The sequence below is a fragment of the Balaenoptera ricei genome, chromosome 8 (assembly GCF_028023285.1).
Source record: "Balaenoptera ricei isolate mBalRic1 chromosome 8, mBalRic1.hap2, whole genome shotgun sequence".
NCBI classification, from domain to species: domain Eukaryota; kingdom Metazoa; phylum Chordata; class Mammalia; order Artiodactyla; family Balaenopteridae; genus Balaenoptera; species Balaenoptera ricei.
The window spans coordinates 83414621-83441692 of NC_082646.1; the positions used below are offsets into that span (position 1 = coordinate 83414621).

General features: G+C 35.0%; 2 protein-coding genes across 7 annotated transcripts in view; one reads left to right on the forward strand and one right to left on the reverse strand.

Annotated features, from left to right (window-relative positions):
• KIF18A (kinesin family member 18A) overlaps positions 1 to 5090 on the reverse strand; it is a 79045-nt gene extending 73955 nt beyond the window's left edge. Inside the window, exon 1 of the mRNA XM_059931294.1 lies at positions 4876 to 5090. The gene's annotated coding sequence lies outside the window, so the exon portion shown is untranslated. The remainder of the gene's footprint in view (positions 1 to 4875) is intronic.
• The window catches only part of METTL15 (methyltransferase 15, mitochondrial 12S rRNA N4-cytidine), a 199807-nt gene continuing 177763 nt past the window's right edge, over positions 5029 to 27072 (forward strand). Inside the window, exons 1-4 of one of the 6 annotated variants that reach the window (XM_059931297.1) lie at positions 5198 to 5227; positions 7058 to 7293; positions 9301 to 9349; positions 10240 to 10517. In XM_059931297.1, the coding sequence (XP_059787280.1) occupies positions 10257 to 10517 (261 nt within the window). In that variant the 5' untranslated portion in view covers positions 5198 to 5227; positions 7058 to 7293; positions 9301 to 9349; positions 10240 to 10256. Of the gene's footprint in view, positions 5142 to 5197; positions 5228 to 7057; positions 7294 to 9300; positions 9350 to 10239; positions 10518 to 27072 lie in introns of those variants that run through there. The other 5 variants (XM_059931298.1, XM_059931296.1, XM_059931295.1 and 2 more) reach the window with 5 other exon arrangements.

Below are 27072 nucleotides of genomic sequence, written 5' to 3' on the forward strand. Positions count from 1 at the left end.
CTAGGCATTTTTCTGGGTCTTGGGATAGATAGGGTCAGAAGTGTATCTGTGGGCTCCTATTTTAGATGGGGCAGTTGTGAAAAGCTTGTCTAGTGGGGTAACTTTTTACAGACACCGAAGTGAGGGACTGAGCAAGTAAGCGGCACTCTGGGGTAAGAGTATTGCAGGCAGCAAGTCCAAAAGCCTGTGGTAGGAAACAGCTTGTACAGAGGACATAACTGGCTGCATGGTGAATCTGCTTAAATCTCATTTTGTTTAACAGTTTAGTTTTAGATGATTGTAATTCTATCTGGAGCATCTAAAGAGACGCTCAGTTTAGCTTTGTTCAGTCCTGACTGCAGCTGGAGAGAAAAGGGAAAGGAGAGGGATGTATTAAAAAGATTAAACTGGATAAAGTTGGGGCCGGATCTAGAAGATTTGAATGCCAGATTATAGAGCTCAGATTTGATTTTAAGTTAAGTGGGAATTACTGAATGTAAAAATTTGCTCAATTATGTTCAAATATACTGATGTCTTCAGGGATTAACAAGGTTGTTCCTACATTAAAACATGATGACTGCTTTCTTTTCTAACATGGCCAAGTAAAAGAGATGGACATCCAGTTGATTCTGAATAAGGCACACAGAAAGCATATCCTTAACCATTTTTACTAAGAAGTGGCAAAAGAAAAGCCTAAATATCGTTACCTGTGCAATACTGTGTTGATTCAAAAATTCTTTTCAGATGATCATTCAGAAGATAGTATCACAGACTATGATCAATTTTGTCATATCTACTCTTAAGTGGTATTTGTTGATAGAATCAAAAAAGCAAGCTGGTAGGATTTCATTGGTGGGACTAAAACATTAAGGATAAACACTTCTAATGCCATTTTCATTATAACAGAAAGGTATTTGTCTAGTCTAGAGAAAGTACAGTATGAAAGAGAGTAATGAAGGGGCTTTAGTGGTAATCTATAAAATGACAGGGTTGGACTATATGATATCTAAAGTCCTTTTCTAGCTCTAAATTTTGTGATTATTGCATATGATTAGAAAAGTGTACTAGAAAGTGACAAAACATAACAGCTAATAGGACTGTACGCTTCTACCTTTATATCCCTCCTTATCTCTTGTAGTGTGCCTGGTATATAGTAAGTTCTCAAACATTTGATTAATGAATAAATTAATTAATAAGTTATAAAAAGTAGATATGGAATTCAAGAAAGCAATAAATCCATTTAGAGTAGAGGTAAACATGTAATATACTTCTCCAAGAGAACCAACATATCACAGTAGAGTACAATGGTTGGCAATGACAAGAAATTCCAATGAGGACCCCGAGGCATCAAAAATAGTTAAATAATGTGCCCAATTTCTTTACAAAATTAGGAAAGCAAGATCATGTTTTATGTTAATCATTGAAGATGGTTAAAACACTATCACTTAACAAGGGTAACATTCAATTTTCTGGGAGACTGACTTACACAGAAAAGCTCATTCTTCTGTTATGTTTAATGAAGAGGTGTTAAAACTAATTCTCTTCAATAGTTGCAAGTGAATATGAACCAAGTGGAACAGGCAAGTTCTTATCTTATATCTAGTTACTGTTCTCCCTAGATAAAGTTTAAGCCAATTAAGTCAAAGATTATATGAAAGTATAATAAATTTTATTTAATTCATTGATTGTATGTACTGATATCTTCTTCAAAAGCCATCAGATCATGTTATGGACCTCATCTTGTTCTCCTGCTCCAATGACTTCCCAGCATAAGAATAAAATGTAAACTCCTTACCATGTTCTGTGGGTTCTACATCTGTGGGTCTTGTGGGTTCTACCTCTCCATCCCTGTCTCCAAATGTTATCCCACCTCTCAATTATTGTTTCAGTTACACTGTCCTCAGTGTTCCTTCAACACCTCAGTCTCATTCTGGCCTCATGGCCTCTGCCCCTTCTCTTCTCTTTGCCTGGAAGGCTCTGCCTTCAGATATTCGCAAATCTTAATATCTCAGTTCATCATTCAGGTCTCTATTCATATGTCACTTCACAGAGGCTTTCCCTATAGATTCCATTCAAAACCGTATCACCGTGCCCTTGCCTCTCTAATCCCTTATCTGCTTTATTTTTCTTCCTAGTATCTAGACTACTTGGAAAATATATATTATTTGGTTACATAGTTATTGCTTATTTACCTTCTAAAATGTAAGCACTATGAGAGTATGAACTTCATCTGCACTCCAGAACCTAGAAGAGGGCTTGTCAGATATTTATGATTTATTACATACTTGTTGAATAACTGAATGAAATAATGCAGAGTTTCAAGATATGTGTGCAAAAAACAAGTGCAGAATAGTGGACCTGGCATTCAAACATTTGTATTTTCAAAAGATATATACATATTTGTACATGCATGGGCTCTCTCAGGAAGAGAACAGAGGAAATTGGTAATACCAGTTGCTTGATGATGGGAAAATATGAGGGCCTGGGTGACAGGCAGGCTTACTTTCTACTTTATATCCTTTTGTATTATTTGGATTTTAAACAAGTCTAGGTATTTTTATTTCAAAAAAAAGCAAAACAAAACAAGATTAAAATTTACCTTAAACACAAACTTTCATTTAGTAACAATTATGGAATACTTTCTCCTGAGCTCTTATTCTACAAATACAAATGTGCTAAGCAATTTACATACTTCTCATTTAATCCCTGTAACAATCCTATGATATAGGTATTATTATCATACCTATTTTATATATAGAGAAACTGTAGTATAGACAGATTAAGTTAACTGGCTGAAGTCACACTATTGGAAGCACAAGACGTAGAATTTGAACTCAGACTGACTGAATCTAAAGCTCAAGTATTTAATCATCACTCTCCATGATGTAAATATATAACCCCCAGAAATTTTCTGATAGAAGTTAAAACTATTTGCCTACTTTTGACAGAAACCTCTCAGGGCCTAGTACTGGGGCTCCTGAATGAATGTTGAAATAAAACTGAAAATTCATGATTTCTCTGTGCTTGCTGGATAACACACACAGCTATCTATTCTCAGAAAATATGCTATTAATTGAGAACTCTTGGATTAGGTAGATACGGTGATAACTAGTAATAATGAACAACGATGATCATTTGGGCACACTCTATATGCCAGGCATTATGGTAAACATTTGACATTCATCATCTCATTCAATCCTTAAAAAGATAAAGTAGACTCTATTATTGTCTCCATTTTACAAAAACAGAGACTTAGCTTTAGGCTAAGGAATTTTTCCAAGATGACAAGAGAGAGTAAGTGAGAAGCCAGAATGTGAATCCAGGTCCAAATCCAAAGTCCATGTTCTTAACAACTCTGGTCTATTGGAATCAAAACAGAAGGCTTTCAAACAATGGAACAGAAAGGTCGTATAAATTTTCTTGAATGTGTGGAGTAACACAGTTATAAATGATTTCTTAAATACAAATTCAAATCTGAATTAGATTCAGATTCAATAAACATTTGTTAGGACCAGGAACTATCCTCCACTCTATCATGTATAGTCTCTATGCAACTTAAACCTCTTATTGGAAATAACTTGAGTGTTAGAGCCACTGCTTCCATTAACTTGTAAGCATCAAGGAAGAACGAAAATTTCAAATGGAGGGAAGGGCAGCACTGACATCTGGGCTATTTTTTCCTCCTAGTTTTCAGAGTTCACAGCATAAAAGTCATTTTATTGTGTACCTTAATTGATTCAAGGTATATTTATAGTGCGACAAGATACATTTTTAAAATGAAAATTTTGTGTACTTGTAAATACTTATTTAGTAACAGAAGAGAAGACAATTGCTACCGTTAAAGGCAGATAATCTTTGTGTACCGAAATATACAATTCTTATAAAATAGTAGAAGCTTAATAACAAGCAGTATCTAGCCTTTGGATCTTACATTCTCCCGCAACAAAGTTCAAAAATACCTCCCAAAATCCAAGGCGGGGGGCGCTGACCGTGGTAGAATAACACTATCAACTAAAACCTGTAGAATGCCTAACACATTCTACCCGATAATAGTTAGTAACCTAAACTATACGTTATACAGCACAATTATTCAATTCTGGTCAAATAATCTCATAGAGTAAACAGCAGTCAGCCTTGACTTCTCTGAAACTGAGTGCCTAATGAGCACTCCTCAAGGCGAATCTCGCAGAAACTACGAACAGACGGTAGAACTGATTCTCAGTGCTTTAAGTCCCTTTCATTTGCAGAGCACTTTGTCAACCAGTATCTCTTCCATAGCTCATCTGATCCCCAGCAATCCCGTTAGTCAGTGCTGGCAGGTCTTATTTTGATGCTACAGTTGGGGTCTGGGAAGGTTCCCAAGTGACCTTTGTCAGGTTAACGCAGAACCTCGCTGGACAAAAAGGTTATAAGCTGGTGAACCAAGGCTCCTCTTGATAGTTAAGCTCAGAGTTACATTTACATCTGTGTCTGAAACAAAACACTCTGAATTTGGAGTCCGAAAGGAACTTTACACCGTAAGGTGCCGGACAGTTAAAGTGCTCTGCCAAAGTCTGGGAAAGGGGCCAAGATGACCTTTAAAACTTCCGACTTCCTGAGAATTTCAGGCAGGAGATCCCTGACCTTCCTGCTGAGCAGTCGAGGTCTCCCGATGAGGCAGAGCCACATTCTAGTGGGTTCTCGAGTTCCTTCTTCCTTTCACTTTCTCCACTGGGACCCTAACCAGGCCCACCCCCATCCCCACCCCCACCGCCCCACCTAACGCTTCCGTATTTGTCAACAAGCTCACTTGGTCCTCTATCCCTGAGGCGGCGGGACCCCTCCGCTCCCTGCGAGACGGGTCATCCGAAGAAACGTCCCCGAGACCAGAGTTTTCTTCTCTTGCCTTTCACTCACCTCAGGCCCCGGAGAGGTTACGGAGACGCTTCACTTCAATGTCCGCCCCTCAGCGATTCAAACTCAGCCACGAGATTCAAACCCAAGCCTGCTTTCTCAGCGCCTCGTTTCATTGGCTGCCGTCTTCGTGACGTCATCACGCCGGACGTGGCCGTGGCGCGCTGCAGTTTGGCGCCCGGCGTCTCAGCGGCCCCTTGCCGTGGAAGCTACCTTGCTCCGTGTCACCGTGGCAACTCGCACGGCAGTTTCCGGAGGCGTTGGCCGAGGTGGGCGGGGCTAGGCCGGAGCTGCCACCTGGGATCTTCAGGCAGCCTTCAGACCGTGGGCGCGGGCTCCGGTCCCAGGGTTCTGGGTGTGAGTGAGGCGGGTGCGGGCAGGGGTTGGCGGTGCCCTCTGCTAGGGGGAGAGGCGGAGCCTGTTGGGTGTGGATTAATGGGTTCTGGGTATTTGTTTTCTCCTTTTCTCTATTGAGTAGTGAGGCCTCCAAGGCACAGGTCCCATGATCTGGAAGGTATATGGACCTGTTCGTTCCAACCACTTTCAGTTGGACCGAACTGGGGTCAATTCGCCTCAGTTAATTGAAAGTTCAGGACTTTGGTTTGAGGCCCCAGGCTTCATTTCTCAGGAACCCCAGGCCTACTCCCTTAGTGCTGACTCTGAAATTATTTGTTGTATGGCTGTTTTTTACATTTCTTTCTAATGATGGCATTACAAAATAAATTTATTTAAATTTATTGGCTTAGTTCATTATTGGATGCAATGGGCTTTTAAGCCTGGGTTGTCGGTAGTATTTTAGAATGTACACTTTAAAAAGAAAAAAATACCTGGAAAAAAATGGGAAATGTGTTCGCTAAGAGAATTCATCTTTTATTTATCAGGATATTTTTAATAGTATGATCTGAATTTTATTGTTGTTCTTTATGTTACTACTGTTGTATCCATTCATTCAGCAGTTATTGATTGTAGATTTTAAGGACATAATAGCACACAATTGAGTCAAAATCCCTGCGCTCTCAGAGCTTATGCTCTAGTGATTCAACATCACCATATATACAGGATGGCACAATACCAAATGCAGCGTATTATAAGTGAAACAATGTAGGGGAAACGCTCATATTATAGACATTTATTTCCTATTGAAAATCAGAAGCACTATGTATTGTATATGATGCATATTATAAGATTCTTTCTGAACACTGGATAGAGCATCAATAAAGCTACTAATTGCTGGCTGTATTACATATATCTTAGCTAATGAGATAGTGATTTGTATGGTGCTTGGTTTGGTAATGAAATTGAGAAGCCTTTTAATTTTATTTCAAATATGCACTCACTCTATAGTACTTTACCTTTGATGTCCTGGACATTTATTAATTTTATATATGTTATCTGGTCACTTAATTTTCGAAACAGTCCATGAGATGTAGATACTATTCATTTTACTGAAGAGAAAACTGAAGTTTTCAGAAAATCTCTAAAGGAAAATATTTCTGTTGAAGGGTACAACCCAGCGAATTCAGAATGGAGTCATTTGTTTCTGAAATACTTTCTAGACTAAGTGATATTAAGATGCTATCTTAATGTAGTCTGAAAATAGGCATATATTACCAATTTCTTGTAAAGGTGCACTGATCATTGGTGAATAAGTAAGTAGAAGTGTTTAAATTTCGTCGTTTTTGATACCCACATTGTATAAGGCTGACCAGTCTCACAGGTGTTTCCACACCTAATCTAAATGCTTATTTTACATTTAACTTTAAATTCTGCCTTACACTTGCCATTTAACAGTGTTCAGATTTTGAAGTCCATATTTTTAAGGAATTGTAGATTTACTATGCCAGCTGGCTTCTCTTTAGTTTGGCAAGACATTAAGGCATACAACAGAAAGGACAAGAAACTGGCGTATTTTGTAACGAAACGTAGGGAAAAGAACCAAAACTTTCCAAACACGTAGTGCTAAGGAGACAGAAATTCCCACCTGTTGTTAGAAATTAGAGTATACTAACTGCCATGTTATTTAAAACATAGAAATTTAACATAGGTTCAGAGTAAACTGAAAAGAGTGGAGAGAAGGATAAAATGGAAAGTGAGATTTGAGGTTTCATCAGACGTTAAAAAAAAAAAAGTAAAAGTGAATTTCAACCTGGCAATGCTAGGAACTTATATCCCTCACCTCCCCCAGGAACACCATTTGGAACCCCGAGCTCCTGGGACCCTTTGGCAGCTGGGGCCTGGAAGCAGCGGAACCAAAGGCAGACGGTCCTCTGTTGCTGGGGCGGACGTGGGCCCAATCTGTCCGTTCTCGCAAGTTTCCCCCAGGGCTGGGACTTGTGCGGGCGGCAAATTCAGGTTCTCTGTCACCGTTGTGGTCGTCGCAGGCCCGAGTTAGAGGCCAACTGAGAAATCTTCGTGCCTCAGGTGAGGAGAAGGTGGCCGAGTCCCGGGAGCTCTTTTGGAGCCCCCCCTCACCTTTGGGGGAACTTCCATGGGTTGCCGGATTCACCCAGCACAGAGGAAACTCGCGCCTCTGCTCTCCCGCTTCCTCTCCTCAACACTCATTAATCCTGAGTTCAGAAGTTTCTAAACAGTTTCCCTTGTCAGAGTGTAATTCTTACGCAAAAGAATGGATTCTAACTTTTTCTTTAGGACCTCTTTCACTTTCTCTGTGTTCGGGTGCCAGCCCCCAGGTCGAATTTTTGGCCTTAGGAATTAAGTTTCCGAAGGGTTTTCTCTGCAGGGGGAGCTGACTGCAATGATGGTAATTGGTAGCTCCGGTGAGCAAGTAGTTTTCAGAGGTATCGCTCACCTTTGTGTTCCCACATTTAAAAGAGTAACCTGGCTAATTCCGTGGTCTCAGCAGTTTAAACTGAATTTTGCTGGCAGAGAAAAGTTAAATGGCTTGCCTAGGAAACCACAGAGTTGGCTGTAGAGTTTAGGTTTCCTGATATCCTGCTTCTTTTCTGTGAACAGAGGGAAGTTAAACTATCTTAAATCGTTTAGGGGAGCTAGTTCTTAGCGGACTGTGGAAGTGCTCTGGGTTATCTGGTGGGATATGGGGCTGCAGAAGAGAGGGAAGGAACTCCCTTTAGAACTTGCCCCCTTCCATTTTTAGGGAGGTATTCAAAGACACAACCAAAAAGGAAGATTAATTATTGAGGCCTTTTCTCCATGTTTACCCACATTAGTAGCCAATTAGTGTATACTAATATCTACAGGCTTTGTACCTTGAATATATTTGAGTAAATACAAAGAAATTGAATGCAGAAGAAAATTAAGCGCTGTTGAAAGAAGCATTTTTTTCTACCCTATTTGCTTTTTCCTGTGTGGTTCTGATTCTGATATTGGAGTTGATGGGCTTTTTATTTGTTTGTTTGCTTGTTTTTTTAAAAAAATCAAAATCTGAACATACAGTATAGATTGTTTACATATATTGGATAGGCAAAAGAATCGAATAAGTTATTGGTTGCATTGTTTAAATACTCCATATTCCACTATTTAGGGCTGTACATCGTTCCTGTGTCCTCTGTTGGGTGCCCCACAGTATACTATATTTCCAAGTGGAGTAGGACCAAGCAATAAAATATTGGCTCCTTAAAAAAAATCTAATTCATGGAATACTACAAATACCTAGTCATAGTGTAATCAAAGTACCATTCAATTACATGAGTGTATTAAATAGAGCCAGTGGGCTGTGTTTATAGCATATAGGTTAAGAGAAAAAGTTCTGGGGATAGAATGCTGATGTTACAGTTCTAGCTTTATGGCTCTCCAGCTGTGTGACTTTTCAGCAAATTACTTCTCCGTTTTCCTCATCTGCAACATGGAAATAATAATAGTACCTACCTTTAAGAGTTGGGGTAAGGATTGAATGAGTTAGTACATGTAGTGTGCTTAGAATAGTAAGTGGTACTTAGTAAGTGCTCAATAAATGTTAGCTTTTATTTTGAAATATGTTAGAAATGCTAAGTTAGAGCATAGTTTGGCTTACTTTTGTAAACTTTCTGGAAAACATAAGGCATAATTCATAATTTGGCTAATTTGTTACTGCCAAAATCTTACTTAAAACTCTCATTAAAATTTTTTTTTTGCCATATTTTTTCTGTCACATTTACAACATAATTCTGTGAATTATGTCTTTGGTATCCTCAAGGTTACATCTTACTGATATTATATTTATATAATATCAAATATGTATTTTTATTGATTTTCCAGTCATTACATGTGATTGACTTTTCAACATTATTCTTCATTTTCTAATGCAAAAGGAAGGGAAGGCATATTTAATCAAGATATATGTTTCTTAAATATTTTGAGAATGTGGTTTTTGGTAGGGTCAGTGAGACAGGTAAAATTTTCTAAAGCAAGGTTAATTCTATAGAATCTGGAATTTATCCATCCATTCTTTTATATTTTTATTTTTTCCAGAAAACACGTATTAAGCGCCTAGTGTGCATCTGATTTCGTGGATATAAAGGTGTGGTTCTTACTTTTAAATAACTCATAATCCATGAGGAAGGAAAAGAGTAGTGTTAAATTGTTATTTACTTTAATAATATAAAAAATGTTGCTTGCATCCAAATGGGTAAAGAACATAATGTTTTCAAAGGGTATTCTCTTAATATATTTCATAAATTACTTTTTTCCTCTCCATTTTAAAGAATTACAGATTACAGAATAAAATGGAGCAAGTAAGAGAAAACGAAGGAATATATCAGTTATTTACTTGCTTTTTTGGGGGCATGGGGCAGGGAGCAGATAATTAAAATGATATGAAGTGCCAAAGTGTGTTCAGTGGAATGTTTATAAAGTTATAGTTTAAAATGATATGTATTTCACTGATATAAGCCATGGTGAGGTGATTTCATCAGAGCATATCCATGACAAATCTGTAAGATTTTCACAAACTGATAACCTCCTTTTCTTTTTGGTTGTACATGCATAGCCTTTTTTCAGGGACAATTTTTCAAACAAAGTTAAATTGAAAATGAAGATTTAGCATTATGAGAAAAACAGTTAGAAGAGCTTGAAATAAAAGACCATGTGAACCTAAAATAGAATAATGTTTTTAATCCTTTTCAGAAAAATGATGACTGATTAATCAATATTCACATCTCTGATGGTTAAAACATTAATGGTCTCAGAGCTTATCAGGCCACATTAAAAATTGTATTTTCAGATAGTTTCTGGGGTTCTCTTGGGTTCCTTGCTTTGCATAAGGAGGGTAATCACCTTCACTTGTCTGAGATGATGAATTTTACATATTTTTCCTGTGTTAAATATTTCATACTAATTTGCTTTCCCCCAAGTATTATAACATTCTTTTGAAAAAAGCCAACAATCATGATATTTTAAATTTTTTTCTAGATTTGTTGATCTACAGAATGCTTCAATACCCATATTTTTGTAGAATCTATAAAAAATTTCTTTCGTGCTGGTTGGAATCTGGCATATTTAATTTGGGTGTCTGGCCAAAAAAAATACATGCTACAGCAGAAAGATATAATGAATATGAAGCCCAGGAGCAAACAGATCAAACTGGAGCTCAGGAGTTACAAGACAGAGATTCTGAAGCGATGACTAAATTACATATTCCAGTGATGGTGGAAGAAGTTGTTCGTTGTTTGGCACCACAAAAAGGGCAGGTAAGTTGGTTAGTTTTATATTTTCTAACACTTTTTAATTGAGATATAATTCACTTAATATTCACAATTTTAAGGTGTACAATTCAGTGTTTTTTAGTATATTCACGAGCTTATGCAATTATCACCACTGTCTAATGCAAGAACATTTTTATCACCTCAGTAGGAAACCCCATACCCATTAGCATTCACTCCCCATTGACCCCCTTCTTGCCCCTGACAACCACTAATCTATTTTTTGTCTATATGGATTTGTCTAATCTGGACATTTCATATCAATGAATTCATACAATATGTGGTCTTTTCCGCCTGCCTTCCTTTACTTAGCATTTTACTTACTTTCAATATTTATCCACATTTTAGCGTTTTTCGGTACTTCATTTCTTTTTATTCCTGAATCATTCCATTGTATGGATACGGCTTTTTTTTTAATCCATTCATCAATTGATGAGATGTATGTTTCCACATTTGGACTACTCTGAGTAATGCTGCTATGAACATTCATGTACAAGTTTTTGTGTGGACATGTATTCAGTTCTCTTGGGCATGTACCTAGGAGTGGAATTGCTGGGTCATATGATAACTTTATGCCTAACTTTTTGAGAATCTGCTAAACTGTTTTCCAGAGTTGATTAGTTTTGTCAAATAACAGTTTTAAAAGGAAAAGAACATTATTCCGGCTATGTGGTTAGGGTATGAAAACTGAATTCTAGTATAGCTTCTTGAGAATTTTCGTATCTTTTTAGGAATGACTGGAGACAAAGATAAAAATCTGAATTCCTGTCCCCTGTTTTCTTAGGCTTAGTTTTCAGCTACCTTTCTGTCTTACTGAGAGTTCTCCAGAGATATAGGACCAACAGGATATGTGTGTGTGTGTGTGTGTGTGTGTGTGTGTGTGTGTGGTGGGGGGTGTATGGTGTATGTGTGTATAAAGAGAGAGAGAGAGAAAGAGAGATTGTTTGATTTTAAGGAAGTAACTCACGTGATTATAGAGGGTTGGTAAATTCAGAATCTGCACAGTAGGCTGGTAGGCCAGAGACCCAGGTAAGATTTCCAGGTTGAGTCCAAAGGCGCTTGGCTGGCAGAATTCCTCCTTGTTCCAGGGAGGTCAGTGTTTGTTCTATTAAGGCTTTCTAGTGATTAGATGAGACCCACCCATTATTTGGAGGGTAATCTGCTTTACTCAGTCCAGCAATTTAAATGTTAATTCTTATCTAAAAAATACCTTCACAGAAACTTCCAGAGTAATATATGACCAAATATCTGGGCACCATGGCTCAGCCAAGTTGACATATAAAATTATCCATCATACTTGCCTTATTTATAGTGTTGCTAACAGGATTGTATAAGGTCTTAGGTATGAAAATCTTTAAAATCTATAAAAAGATCACAAAAATGTTAGGTGATATAATATCCAAAAAGAAAAAACTAGTCTTTCTGAAAATTAATCACATTTACAAAAGGAAAAGAAATTTTTTTTTTTTTAATTTTTATTTATTTATTTATTTATTTATGGCTGTGTTGGGTCTTCGTTTCTGTGCGAGGGCTTTCTCCAGTTGCGGCAAGCGGGGGCCACTCTTCATCACGGTGCGCGGGCCTCTCACTATCGCGGCCTCTCCTGTTGGGGAGCACAGGCTCCAGACGCGCAGGCTCAGTAGTTGTGGCTCACGGGCCCAGCTGCTCTGCGGCATGTGGGATCTTCCCACACCAGGGCTCGAACCCGTGTCCCCTGCATTGGCAGGCAGATTCCCAACCACTGCGCCACCAGGGAAGCCCCCGAAAAGAAATTTTTATCATAGTAAATTTTCATTAAATGTCTGTTTATAACTTTATGCTGATGGTAATTAGCATACTGACTTCAGAACTATGATCTCTTATTCTAGAAGCTACTATTATTACCTAAATCAGTTATATTCATTTTAAAAGCCATTCTTTGTTTCTTTTCCCAACATATAGTGGCTTAGTAGTTAAGAGCAAAGATTCTATAACAAGACTGTATAGGTTTGAACCCATTGTCTAGCACACATGTGTGTGTGAACACATACACACAGCTCTTAAAAAGCCATCAGTGATAGGACTTAGGTTGCTTTATCATAAAAAATATTCTGTTTACCTTATCCTCAGGCAATATATATATAATGAAATAAACCCAGTATCCTTAAATGAGATTATGTGTTTAAAGTATCTGGCTAAATGCTGTCACATAGTAGGGACTCCAAAATATACATGAAAATGTAAGTTAAAAAATTAGATTGGATAAAACTTCCTGTTAAGTATGACTTCATCAAAATGAAATTCTCTTCATTTCCTTTAAAGATTCATAGGCAAGGATAGTAATTAATACTCATACCAAAATGTGAGTTTTAAAATGTATGTATAAATATATATATTTGAGATATATATGAGAGGGGAGGGGCAGTTAGTAAAAATGTGGAACTGGATTTGATGGCTTGAATTTGATCTCTGGAACCAGAAACCAAATTCATTGTATAAATTTGCTGAACCCTAGTAGCAAAAACCAAATATTTATTTTGCAATAACCCATGAAGTAGAAAAACAACCAAACAAAAACAAACCTGGCTAAATCTCCTCCTAATTCAGTATTGGATCTGCCTTTTTTCAAAAACCAAGTGGAATAAAATTAGGCGATTCTACAACCTGACCTACCCTGCTGTTTCATTCTGTTCAAGTTCATGACAATTGTAATGTTGGTTTATTTTGACATTTCCATTGTTCTGATTTGAGTTGGGTTTTCTAGTAACTTTTTATAGAAAGTTTAATTTTATGAATGTTATTTATGAGAACTTTAACGTGAGGTACACTTAGAGACAATGTTATTTCTTACCATTTCTGCTGTCTGGCAGACAGCTTTATTCACTATTCCCTTAATCTTCAAGTAATAAAGAACTACTGACAGTCCTTGGACAGTAAAGGTCTTCATTTTTTCCAGAACCCATTATTTTCTGCTTTTCTTCCTGAGCCTTTTCTCCAAAATCACTTTCCTTTGCAAACTATGAGTCATACATTCACCTGTATCAATCACCTACTTAATTACTGTTTTTCACATCACCTTCAATGATAAATTTACAAATGAAACTTTGATCATAACAGGAACTTTAAATGTAGTTTTGAGTGAGGCCTCAGTCATTTAATAATTATTTCCTTTTCTTTAATATTTAAAAGATGCTTACTTAAAGAAAATAATTGATTTTGGTAATTTCTTCATAGCCAACTCACTACATATTAACTTAGTTTTGCAAATACATGCAAAATATTTATGAGTTTGAATTAAAAGAAAAAAATTCCTCTTCCTCTTCCTTGGGAGGTACAGAAGGAATTAAATAAATTATAATTCTTCTCCTTGCCCCGTTCTCATTATTTCATAGTCTGGGGAATAATTTTTGTAAGGAAGTATTACTTGTTCTAAAGACATTTTTCTTGCTCCTGAAGATGTTTTAGTGTAGGCTACCTTGGCCAATTTTTTATTCCTTATTTCTGAAAGCTGGAGAAAATATGCATGATCCTGTCTAGTTGAAAATGATAGCAGTTTGAAGGATATAGGAGTCTTGGTATTCTTTGCCCAGTAGTATTGCTAATGTAGCTAATGTAGCTTGGTGCCTTAGAGTTTCTGTAGGAGTGAAAAGTTATGAGGGACATGATGGTCATGCAAGGACTAGTACCAGTAGATGTGTAATTTCATATAAGTAGCTTATCATGCCTCTGCCTCAGATTTCTCATCTGTAAAATGAAGAAATACAACCTATCTCGTATGGTCATTGTAAGGGTTAAATGAGTTCATTTATGTAAGTCGCTTAGAATGATATCTTCTGAGTAGTATGAGCTCAATAAACATTATCTGATACTATTATGGGGATTAGGAAGGTCAGCATTGGTAGCTAGATACAATAAAATTCAGGAGAAAAATGCCAGGAGGCAGGAAAGGTGGAACCAACATGTTTGTAACTGAAAAAGTGCCGTTTCTTTTGCCTGAACCATTCTTCAGGTCTTGAGTTAAATTTCACTTTCTCAGGGAAGCTTTTCTGGAGCCTACAGAGGAGGGTGGTCTCCTGATTAATACATTCATGGAGTCATATACTTTTCTTTCATAGCACTTATAATAATTTATAATTATAATTTTCTAATGAGATTATTTGTTCAGTGGACAGCTCTCCTAGCAGACTGCCCTCCATGAAAGTCATGGACATGTTTATCTTGTATACCATTGTATCATTATATCTTCAGGGCCTAGCATAAGGACTGTAACATGGTGGGTTTGTAATGATTTTTAAGGGAATGAATAAAAGTCAGAGTAAACTGGAGGACAGATGTGAGGCACAGATAAAAAGAATGTCCCTCGGGTACTATGGTAGCTTCTCAGGCTCAAGACTTATATGATTCCAGCCTCAGTGTGGCAGGCCCAGTCTGATGAAGTAACTGGAGAAATCTGGTGAAGGAACAGATATGAGGACTGAGAAAATGAGCTGGTACCTTACTGATGCAAAATAGATTATGATAAATGTCAGGCTAAGGTTTTAAGGTTGGGTTTCTAAATATTCAAAATAAGTATTTTATCTATTTTGATAGTCTAACATTTAATATTAATTTCATCATTACTTGATTTACCAAAGCTGTCATGGTACAAGATATGATAGTTTTCTTTCTAAAAAACGCCCTATGCTCTATATAATGGATTTTTCTTAACATCAATTTCAGTATTTCACTTGTTTTACTTTAAATCCTTTATAATCTTTAAACAGAGAGTGAACATCAAAGAGAAAATCCTGGGACTATAGGTTTACTGTCTTTAAATATTAAAGGCTGATCGATAACAGAAAGGAGGAGTTTATTTTGTTTAACCTCAAATTATTGAGAAAGTTAGGAACTTTTATATGAGACAGGACCTGTGCTATAGCATATGTAGGGAGATGCATTTTTTTCCTAAAGAAAGAACTAATAAATTTCAGATAGAATGGACTGTGTCAAGATGCAGTGTCCTCTCCTTTATTTTTTAACATATAGCTTTCTTGGAAGCAAATTTTTATTTTACACTTCTTTCTACCATTGTTTATTTGAAAAATGTTTCTGTTTTAAAGCATTGTGTAGCTAGTTAAGTGACCTATGTATCAAAATACCTTCAGGAGTGTGATATTTCCAGTGTTGTACTGGTAAGTATTTAACACCTGGTGTGTGGATCAGGGTGGGGTATGGATTTAAAATAAACCAAAAACCTTGATTTATTTTGTTTGCAGATTTCCATGAAATACAAATTCCTACCATGCACATTTCAAGCTTCTAACCTGGTGTCACTGAATGTAGCATTAGGAAGAAATATGTACAGTTGGCTCTCTCTAGCTACTGTGAATAACACTGGATAGGACCCTCATGGTTGATGCCATTAGATATCTGTAGATTATATAATGGCAAAAATTTTTGCCTGACAATTCTGAAAATTAGTACAGTCTGTAAATTTTTCCCTTAGCTTATTTGACATTCCCTCGTTAAGACCTATATTTTATGTTTCTCTATCCTGGAGGTACCATGGTGTAGCCATAGAATACTGTTCTCATCTACTTTTTAACAGTGGTATTCTTTTTTTCTCTCTCTAATAAACAATCCATCCCAAATATAAAACAGATTAAAAATGGTATTGTATAGTATGAATTTGTTTATGTAATTTACTTGTTATCAAGTCCATTATGCATTATATAACAGTGAGACATTTTGTTGAGTGCAAAAACTTTGAAATTAACATCAGGGTCTTTTTTTTTTTTTTGCACAATTTGGATTCACACAGGTAAATAAATAATAAAAATGTAACTGTTTTTTAAACAGTTTTCCTGGAACCTCACCTTAATTTTTAATTAAGTAGAAGTAGTAAGAGAATTTTAATTAAATCAAAAAGGCCATTTTAGTAAAAAAAATTAAAGGTTCAGTACAGTAATAAGATAAAGCAATTACAAATATTTATGCACCTAATGTCAGACCATCAAAATACATGAAGCAGAAACTGACAGAATTGAAGGGAGAAAGAGACAGTGCTACAATAATAGTTAGAGACTTCAATGCCCCACTCACAATAGTCTATAGAACAAGCAGGCAGAATATAAATAAGGAAATAGAGGACTTAACACAATAAACCAACTAGATCTGACATTTACCAAACACTCTACCCAACATCAACAGCATACACATGTCTCAAGTGCACATGGGATATTTTCCAGGATAAAACATACGTTAAGCTATAAATTCAGTCTCAATAGATTTTAAAAGATACTTTTTAAAGTATCTTCTCCAGTAGCAATGGGATGAAGTTAGAAATCAATAACAGAACAAAATCTGGAAAATTTATGAATTTGTGGAAATTAAACAACACACTCTTAAACAACCAATGGATCAAAGAAGAAATCACAAGGGAAATTAGAACATACTTAGAGATGAATGAAAACAAAACCACAATATACCAAAACTGAAGGCACACAGTAAAAGAAGTGCTAAGGGAGAAATTTATAACTATAAATGCTTAGATTAAAAAAAACAAGAAAGTTCTCAAATCAGCAACCTAGTTTTACAACTTAAGCAACTAGGAAAAGAAGAATAATGAAACCCAAAGAAAAACAATGGAGAAAATCAATGGAACCAAATTGAAGGGACCAACAAAGTTGACAGTCTTAGCTGGAAGGTCTAAGAGAAAAAGAGAGAAGACTCAAATTACTAAACTGAAAATGGGGACATAACCACCAGTTCTACAGAAATAGAAAGGATTATATAAGAGTACTATGAACAGTTGTATGCCAACAAATTGGATAACCTAGATTAATTGGATAAATTCCTAGAAACAACAGAAACTACCAAGACTAAATAGGGAATAGAAAATAGAAAAAAAAAAAAGAAATAGAAAATCTGAATAGACCTATAACTAGTAAGGAGATTGAATCAGTAATCAAAAAATCTCTTGACAAAGAAAAGCCCCAGACCTGATGGCTTCACTGGTGAATTCTACTGAACATTCAAAGAAGAATTAATATTAACCCTTCTCAGACTTTTCTAAAAAACTGAAGAGGAGGAAATACTTTCTAACTCATCCTATGAGGCCAGCATTTTCTTGATACCAAAGCTAGACAAAGACACTACAAGAAAAGAAAACTACAGACCAATATCCCTTATAAACACTGACACAAAAATCCTCAATAAATACTAGCAAACAGAATTCAGCATCACATTGATAGAATTATACACCATGACCAAGTAGGATTTATTCCTGGAATGCAAAGATGGTTCAACATACAAAAATCGATCAGTGTAATATGCCACATCAACAAAATGAAGGGAAATAAAACATGTAATCATCTTAATCAGTGCAGAAAAAACGTTTTACAAACTTTAACACCTTTTCATGATAAAAACACTCAACAAACTAGAATAGAAGGAAACTACCTCAACCTAATAAAAGCCTTATGTGAAAAACCCACAGTAAATATCATACTCTGTGAAAGACTGAAAGTGTTTCCCCTAAGATCAGGAACAAGGCAGTGATGCCCACTTTCACCAATTCTGTTCAACATACTACTAGAAGTTCTAGCTGGAGCAGTTAGTCAAGAAAAAGAAATAAAAGGCATCCATATTGGAAAGGAAGAAGTAATATTATCTGTGCAGATGATATGATCTTATATGTAGAAAACCCTATAGATCCCACACACAAACCCAAACCAAAACAAAACCTAAAGAACTTCTAAATAAATTCAGTAAAGTAGCAGGATACAAAGGCAGCACACAAAAATCACTATACATCTGAAAAGAAAATTATGATATAGTTCCATTTAAAATAGCATTGAAAAGAATAAAATGCTTAGGAATAAACTTAATCAAGGAGTTGAAAGACTTGTACAATGAAATCCACAAGACATTTCTAAAAGAAATTAAAGAAGACTTAAAAAAGAGAAACGCATCCTGTGTTCATGGATTTGAGTACTTAATATTGTTAAAATGTCAATATTACCTGAAGCAGTCTACAGATTCAATGAAATTTGTTCCAAAATCCCAATGATGTTTTTTGTAGAAATAGCAAAATCCATCCTAAAATTCATTTGGAATCTAAAGGGACCCTGAATAGTCAAAACAATCTTGAAAAAGAACAAACCTGGAGGAATCATGCTTCCTAATTTCAAAACTTACTATAGAAGTACAGTAATCAAGAGTGTGGTACTGGCGTAAAATCAGACATACAAACCAATGGAATAGAAAAGAAAACCCAGAAATAAACCCTCACATATATGGCCAAATGATTTTTGACAAGGGTGACAAGATCATTCAACGGGGAAAGGACAGTCTTTTTAACAAATGGTGCTGGGAAAACTGGATATCTACAGAGAGAAGAATGAAGTGGGGCTCTTGTCTAATACTACATACAAAATTTACTCTAAATGGATCAAAGACCTAAATATAACACCTAAAACTGTAACACTCTTAGAAGAAGACATAGAACAAAAACTTTACAACATTGGATTTAGCAGTGATTTCTTGGATATAACACCAAAGGACAGACAGCAAAAGACAAAAATAGATAAATTGTACTTCATGAAAATTTTAAAAATTTGTGCATGAAAAGACACTATTCACAGAGTTAAAAAGGTGACTCACAGAATGGGAGAAAATATTTGCAAATCATATGGGTTTAATATCCAGAATATATAGAGAATTTTTAAAACTCAACAACACAAAACAAACAATCTGATTCAAAAATGGACAAAGAACTTGAACAGACATTTCTCCAAAGAAGATATACAAATGGCCAATAAGCACATGAAATTGATGCTCAAGATCACTAATCATTAGGGAAATACAATTCAAAACTATAATGGGATACCACCCCACACCCATTAGAATGCCTACTGTCAAAAAAATCAGAAAACAAGTGTTGGTGAGGATGTGGAGAAATTGGAACTGTTGTGCACTGCTGGTGGGAATGCAAAATGATACAGATGCTGTGAAAAGCAGTATGGCAGTTCCTCAAAAAATTTAAAATAGAATATTACCATATGATCCAGCAATTCCACTTTGGGGTATATACTCAAAAGAATTGAAAGACAGGTCTTGAAGCAGTATTTGCACACCCATGTTCATAGCAGCATTATTCACAATACCTGGAACATGGAATTAACCTAAGTGTTCATTGATGGGTGAAGAGAGGAGAAAAATGCAGCCTATACATAAAATAGGGTATTATTCAGCCTTAAAAAGGAAGGGAATCCTGCAGTATGCTACAGCATGGATGAACTATGAAGACATTTTGCTAAGTGAATAAGTCAGTCATAAAAAGACACATACTATATGATTCCACTTACATGAGGCGTTTAGTGTAGTCAGACTCATAGGCAGAAAGTAGAATGGTGGCTGCCAAGGGCTGCGGGGGAAGGGAATGGGGAGTTATTGTTTAATAGAAAAGATAAAATGAGTTATGTAAATGAATAGTAGGGATGGTTGTACAACATTATGAATGTATTTAATACCTACCACTGAAAAATACACTTAAAAATGGTTAAGATGGTGGGTTTAAGTTATGTGTATTTTAGCATAATAAAAATTTGTTTTAAAAAAGAGCAAGTTACTGTTTTGAGAAAACACTTCTTTTTATATTAAATTATGGCTTCTAGAAATAGATGATTGTTTTATAATTATATGCCAACATTCAAGTAAAAGAAATATTGTTGCTTTTTTATTTTACTGTTGCAGATTCTGTATTTCTTGCAGATTTCTTCTATGTATACTTCTAAAATATATCTTTAATATATATTTTAAAATCCCATTAGTATTGAATATCATGATTAGCTTTGTGTTTATTATATGCAATATTTTATTAGTACCGTATTTATTTAATATGTTATCTGATATTTCAGCTATTAGTAGCATTTATATGTAGCCTGCACTACCTGGTGATGTGATGAACATTTTACATACTGTTGTTAAGGTATTTAAAATCTTTCAGGGAGTCAACAGTAATAAACACAAAACAATTAGACAATTAAATATTGAATTCTTATATCTGATCATTTAATTAAAATTTTTATCACTCATTTGTTGTTGTAAAATCTACAGTTTATCAGCTCTAATGTGTATTAGTTAAACCCATCTTACTCAAAGTATCAAATATAGAAATTCCTCTTAGAGTTTTAGGGTGGGGCATATGGGAGTATGGATCCCAATGATAAATTTAGCATATTTTCTCTAATGGGAATGTGTATATTTAATGCTATTTATAAAATGTTTGTTCATGTTATAAGAAATGTGAAAAATTCATGCAAAAATGAGTTTTCTGGTTATTTTTTCAAATTTTATTTGGCATATGTAAAGAAATAAGGTCTTTAGGTAAATGAGCTACTCAATCATGCCCAAAATGTTAGTTTCTTTAACAGTTCTTTAGCGTTTTAGAAGTATATACATCGTTTATAACTAAAAGGAGAATAACTTGTTCATGCTTATTTTCCCTTAAAGATGTGGTACTATTTAAAATACTTATTTTACATTTATGTATTTTTATACACATTTATTTAAATAAATAACTATGTATAATTACATTAGTTTTCATATTGAAATCTTTAATAATTGCTGTGTATTTCTTGAATGTATATCCACCCTTTCTAGTAAGTTTAGTATCTGTGAGAATATTCTTGCTTTTCTATCAGTGGCTTAATGCATTTTTATCCCTGTATATAATTATCTTCATTAGAATTTAGAAGCAAATTATAAAGGACATTGGATAAATAAGACCAATAACTTAATTGATTCTTTTACCTATCCAGTGTCTTTAAATTATCTTCTTATAATTTGGTCTTTTTTGTAGCCAAGAAGATGAATCTTTCCTATATGTTTGCTATTCAAATATGAGAATTTAAGATTCTTTTTTTGTTTTAAATTTAACTTAAAAGGTAATTAGAAATTACAGTTTTTGGTTCAGCGATAATCCCCAAATATATGTGATTCCATGGTTGTGAAAATGATCTTCCATTTCTAAAAGTCAGACGTAAGTACTGAACTTTAAAATTTATTTGAGCAATTCTTCAAGTTCAGGAAGAAAACAAAGGTCCATTCTGTAAGGGAAGCTCAGAGAAAGAAAAAGGAGAAACAGGTGAGGTTTTTCTGTTCACAAAGCACATTTGCATGAGTCATTCTGAGTACCGGTTACTGTCTATTTAGGTCAGCACTAGTCCCTGATCAATAGTCTAATCATAGTTACTGCAAGAGGCTAAGTCCAGTGGTTTTTTTCCTAGGTCCCATGTTATTTTTGTTAAAAGTGGTAGGAAGTGTACCTTGACCTTGTGAGTTCTCAGAACATTTTATTTTACTCTTCTTCCACTACCTTCTCCTCATATAACAAACTACTTAGCTGTAAGTAGAATACTTTAAATGTTATTTTATAATAAACGAAGTTGCAAAGCTTTATGGTGACTCATCTTGTTGTAATGATCTGTGAACTCTTTTTCTCTTTCTTTTTTTGTGGGTGCTAGTTTTTGTCTCCTTTGGGTGAAACAAATATTATTTATCAGAAGGTAATGTACATTTAAAGATTTTATTTACTTTGATGAATGTTGTTTCAGAAGGTATTTATATGCATTTTTTATGGCTACTTAATTTTTCTTGTTCCCTATAAACTTTTCACTTGGTTTGCTTGAGTCTTTAATGTATGAGATGTTATATTGCATTGTGTAATAATTTTAAGGATATATTTTATCCTTGTCATATTCATTTGCTCTGTGTGCTATACAGTATTTTTCTGTATTTATAATTAAATTTCCAGAAAAAAGCCAATTCTTTCTTCTGTTGTATATTTTTTCTTTTTGAAAAGTAAAAGAATTTAACTCAAAGAAAGGTATAGCATAAATTGACTAGAGCCATCAAGTGACTGAGGCTTTTAGAGATGGAGATAGAGGGAAAGGGTGCTGTCAAGGGAAGGGAACTGTAAGAGGATGTTTTCAGGAAACTTAATACTAAAAAGGGAGACAAACTTCATGAATTTCTATCTTCTCTATATGTTTTCCCTTCTTTTTCCAGCCTCCTCGCTACCTTATGTCTCTTCTCTGTGGTTTTGATTTTACCTTCCTTTATAGCAGAAATCATGAAATAATTAAAGCAAATTCAGTCATCCATCCTTCCTCCCATTTTAGAAATGATCTTCAAAATGGTCTTAATGAAGACTAACTTTTCCACTAGTACGGAATATTGTCATCAAGATGATTTCTTCTTTGAGTAATACATGTGAAACCAACATTTTTGAATAGAAAGGCTTGATTTTGCTCTAATTTAAAATGATCAAAGCAGCAAACTACCTTAATGAATGAACCTGAAGCCAACTTTTCTTGCTAAGGACTACTTTAGAACTTAAATACAAAGTGAGATATTTCAGAATATTTCAGGTATTTCTAAGTGAGACATAGACAACTATGAGAGAGAAATGTTTTATACTGTTTTCTTGGTTTAATATTTTTGTAACATCTTGTTCATAATAGAAACTGCTGAGATTTTTCTAAAGTTATTGTTTTCCCCTGAAGAGCCATTAGCTTAAATGCATGGTTGATAACATACAAAATAAAATATTTTATTTCAGAATTTATTCAAAGTAAGTGTTAGAAATTCTTTGAGAAACTTATATTAGGGATATTCAGTCAGTTCTTCTTAATGTGACTATACCTTCTGAAAGCCAGGGGTGAGAAGTGGTGTTAGTGTCAAATTCTCCATTTCCTGTAAAATCTATTTATGGATTGACATAATTCTGATTCGGTTATGCTGAAGGATAAAGGATAAAGGTAAACAAGTATCCAACTACAACTGACATTTTTTGTAATTTTTTTGTTTTCAGTGTGTTCTGGTCTGAATTTTTTTATTACATACAAGGTAACTGACTTGACAGATTTGGTTTTATAATTACACATGGAAAAAAATTCAAAAAGTAATTGTTTTTTTATAAATGATTAATGAATGAGTTTTATCATTCTGAAGATGTAACCATATAAATCAAAATGTTCTTTGTTCATGGCTAACTTAATAAATATTTACTGACCACCCACTGGGTATGTCTTAGTCCATTTGGGCTGCTATAAGGAAATACCACCAAGTGGGTGGTAGTTTACAAACAACAGAAATTTATTTTTCACAGTCTATAGTTGTAAGTCCAGGATCATTGTGCCAGATGTTCTTGTGAAAACCCTCTTCCTGTTTCATAGCAAGTGTCTTCTTGCTGTGTCCTCATATGGTGGAGCCTCTTTTATAAGGCACTAATCCCATTCGTGAGGACTCCATCCTCATGATTTAGGTACCTCATAAAGGCCCCCCTTCCTAATACCATCATCTTTGGGGGTTAGGATTTCAGCATATGAACTTTGGGTGGATACAGACATTCATTCTACCACAGGGTACAAATTTTTCTTTCATTTTTGAAGAAACAAAGAATATGGTCTGGCACCCACCAAAAATAGCTTAGAATTTCCTAAAGGAGGTAAGGGAAAGGCAACCTGAATGGCAGGATAAGTAACTAAACTATTAATATTGTTAACAGAACTAATAGTAAATGATAGGTCAAAGGTAATCCATTTTATGGATGCTCATTTTGCTGAGAGAGAGCAAACTCTAATTGAGTTTATAATATATATATAATTATATCCACAAAGTAGGGATTTTATGATATAAAAAGGCAGATATTCATTTGCATTATGATATGAAAAGCAAGGTATTAATTTGCATTTTAAATAAGATTCATTACAGCATTACTCTAGCTCATTATGTCAGTTTAGGATGTTAACCACAGTACTGCAGGTCTCTGATACTTTTTTACTTCTGTGGTTATGGGAGACCAAGAATTAACTAGTTAAATGAGAAAACAATAAATCATTTTTAACACTTATGTTTGATTGTAAATTAGGATGATTGCATATTCCAGTTACTACTTTAAGTTCTATAAATGTTTTTGTTCATTACTTTTGTTTTATATTGGTTTTGGGGTAAAAAGTCTTATAAATCTTTCTAAAGTATAACCTTACTTACCTTAGAGTCTACGCATCTAAATTAAACTTTTTAAAATTGACTTAAGGTTGTAATTTTGAATATCCATTCCTTTCTGTTCTATGTAACAGTGATTTTCTAAGTGCCTTAATTTCTTCCTTCCCTAAATCCCTACATGGCTGTATATTTCTGGGTGCATTTTTAATCTTTTCTGCTGGTGCTCATTTCTTAGTATGCTCACTTATAGCAAGGTCATAACCACCAAATTTTCCAATAGAGCTAATCTAAGCAAACTGGAGTTTCTAGGTGAAAGTAGATAGCACATCTGTTAAGTCAGAAAACCTGGAATAGTCATCCCTCAGGTATCCACCTGACTGGCTCCCTCACTTCCGGTCTTCATTCAAATGACACCTTTTTAGAGATATCATCCCTGGCCACCCTATTTAAAATTTCAACTACCATCCCACAATGTTTGATATCCCCTTTCCTTGCTTTTTTTCTTTATCCCTAATACTTATCAGTAACATGCTATATTTTTTCATTTTCATCTTGCTTCTTAATTGTCTGTTGCCCCTCCCTCACACCCTCCCTCCATGGCATCCTGGAATTTAAGTTCCACAAAGCTTGGGTTTTTTTCTGTTTCTTTACAGCTGTATCCTCAATGCTCAGGACAGTGACTGGCATCTAGAAAGTACCCTATAAATATTTGTTGAAATAATTATCAAAAAGAAGAATGAAAAGAAAGGTACTGGTAAGAGAAACATTAAGAAGGTAGATATGGCAAGTGATTGGGTGAAGTGAAGAAAGCCTTGGGAAATTGACATAAAAGACAATGAGCTGTTAGCTCTAAGTTTCTGTGTGAAAATGAGACCATTTCCTCATTTTTTCAATAAATATTTATTGAGCTTCTATGTAACAGGTGCAGTGCTCTTGATGTTGGGGATACAATGTGGAGCAAAACTGGACATGATCTTAGCCTCTAAGGAGCTTATAATTTAGTGGAGGAGGCAGGCATTTATCAAATAATTATCAAGGTGAATGTGAAATTTCCACAGCTGTGAAGGAGAATACAGTCAGCCCTCCATATCTGCAGTTACACATCCATAGATTCAACTAACTGCAGATCGAAATATTCAGAAAAAATATTCCAGAAAGTTCCAAAAAGCAAAACTTGAATTTGCAGCTCACAGGCAACTATTTACAAAACATTTACATTGTATTTACAACTATTTACATAGTGTGCACATTGTATTAGGTATTCTAAGTAATCAAGGGATGATTTAAAGTATATGAGAGCATGGGCTTAGGTTATATGAAAACACTACACCATTTTTTTTCCTTCAAGTTTTATTGAGATATAATTGACATACAGCACTATAAATTTAAGGTGTGTACTGTAATGATTTGACTTACCTACATCATGAAATGGTTACCACAATAAGTTTAGTGACTATCCATCATCTCATATAGATACAAAATTGAAGAAATGGAAAAAAATTTTTTTTCCTTGAGATGAGAGCTCTTAGGATTTACTCTCTTAGCAGCATTTATATATAACATTCAGCAGTGTTAATTATATTTATCATGCTGTACATTACATCCCTAGTACTTATTTATCTTATAACTGGAAGTTTATACCTTTTGATTGCCTTCTTCCAGTTCCCCCTCCCCCACCCCACCTCTGGTGACCACAAGTCTGATCTCTTTTTCCATGAGTTTGTTTGTTTGCTTGTTTTTGAAGTATAATTGACCTTCAACGCTATGTTAGTTCCTGTTATACAACATAGTGATTCAATATTTCTATACATTTCAAAATATCACCACAATAAATCTAGTTACCATCTCTCACCATACAAAGATATTACATTATTATTGACTATATTCCTATGCTGTACATTTCATCCCCATGACTTATTTATTTTGCAACTGGAAGTTTGTACCTGTTAATATCCCTCATCTATTTCTCTCCTCCCTTGAGCCCCTTTCTCTCTGGCAACCACCTGTTTGTTCTCTGTATCTATGAGTCTGTTTTGATTATGTTTATTCATTTGTTTTTTTTTTTTTTAGATTGTTTTGATTATGTTTATTCATTTGTTTTGTTAGAGTCCACATTTAAGTGAAATCATACAGTATTTGTTTTTCTCTGACTTATTTCACTTAGAGTAATAACCTCTAGGTCCATTCATGTTGTTGCAAGTGGGAAGATTTCATTCTTTTATGGCTGAGTATGATTCCATTGTATATATACACCACATCTTCTTTATCCATGTATCTATTGATGGGCACTTAGGTTGCTTCCATATCTTGGCTATTGTAAATAATGCTGCAATAAACATATGGGTATATATATCTTTTCCAATTAGTGTTTTCGTTTTCTTTGGATAAATACCCAGGAGTGGCATTGCTGAATCCTGTGGTAGTTCAATTTTTAATTTTTTGAGGAGTCTCCATACTGTTTTCCATAGTGGCTGCACCAATTTACATTCATTAGATACTTCAGAGAGGAGCTAAACCAGAGGACCTGTGGGGAGGGCTCTGTCCCAGGAAAACCCATAGGGCCCTGCTCTGT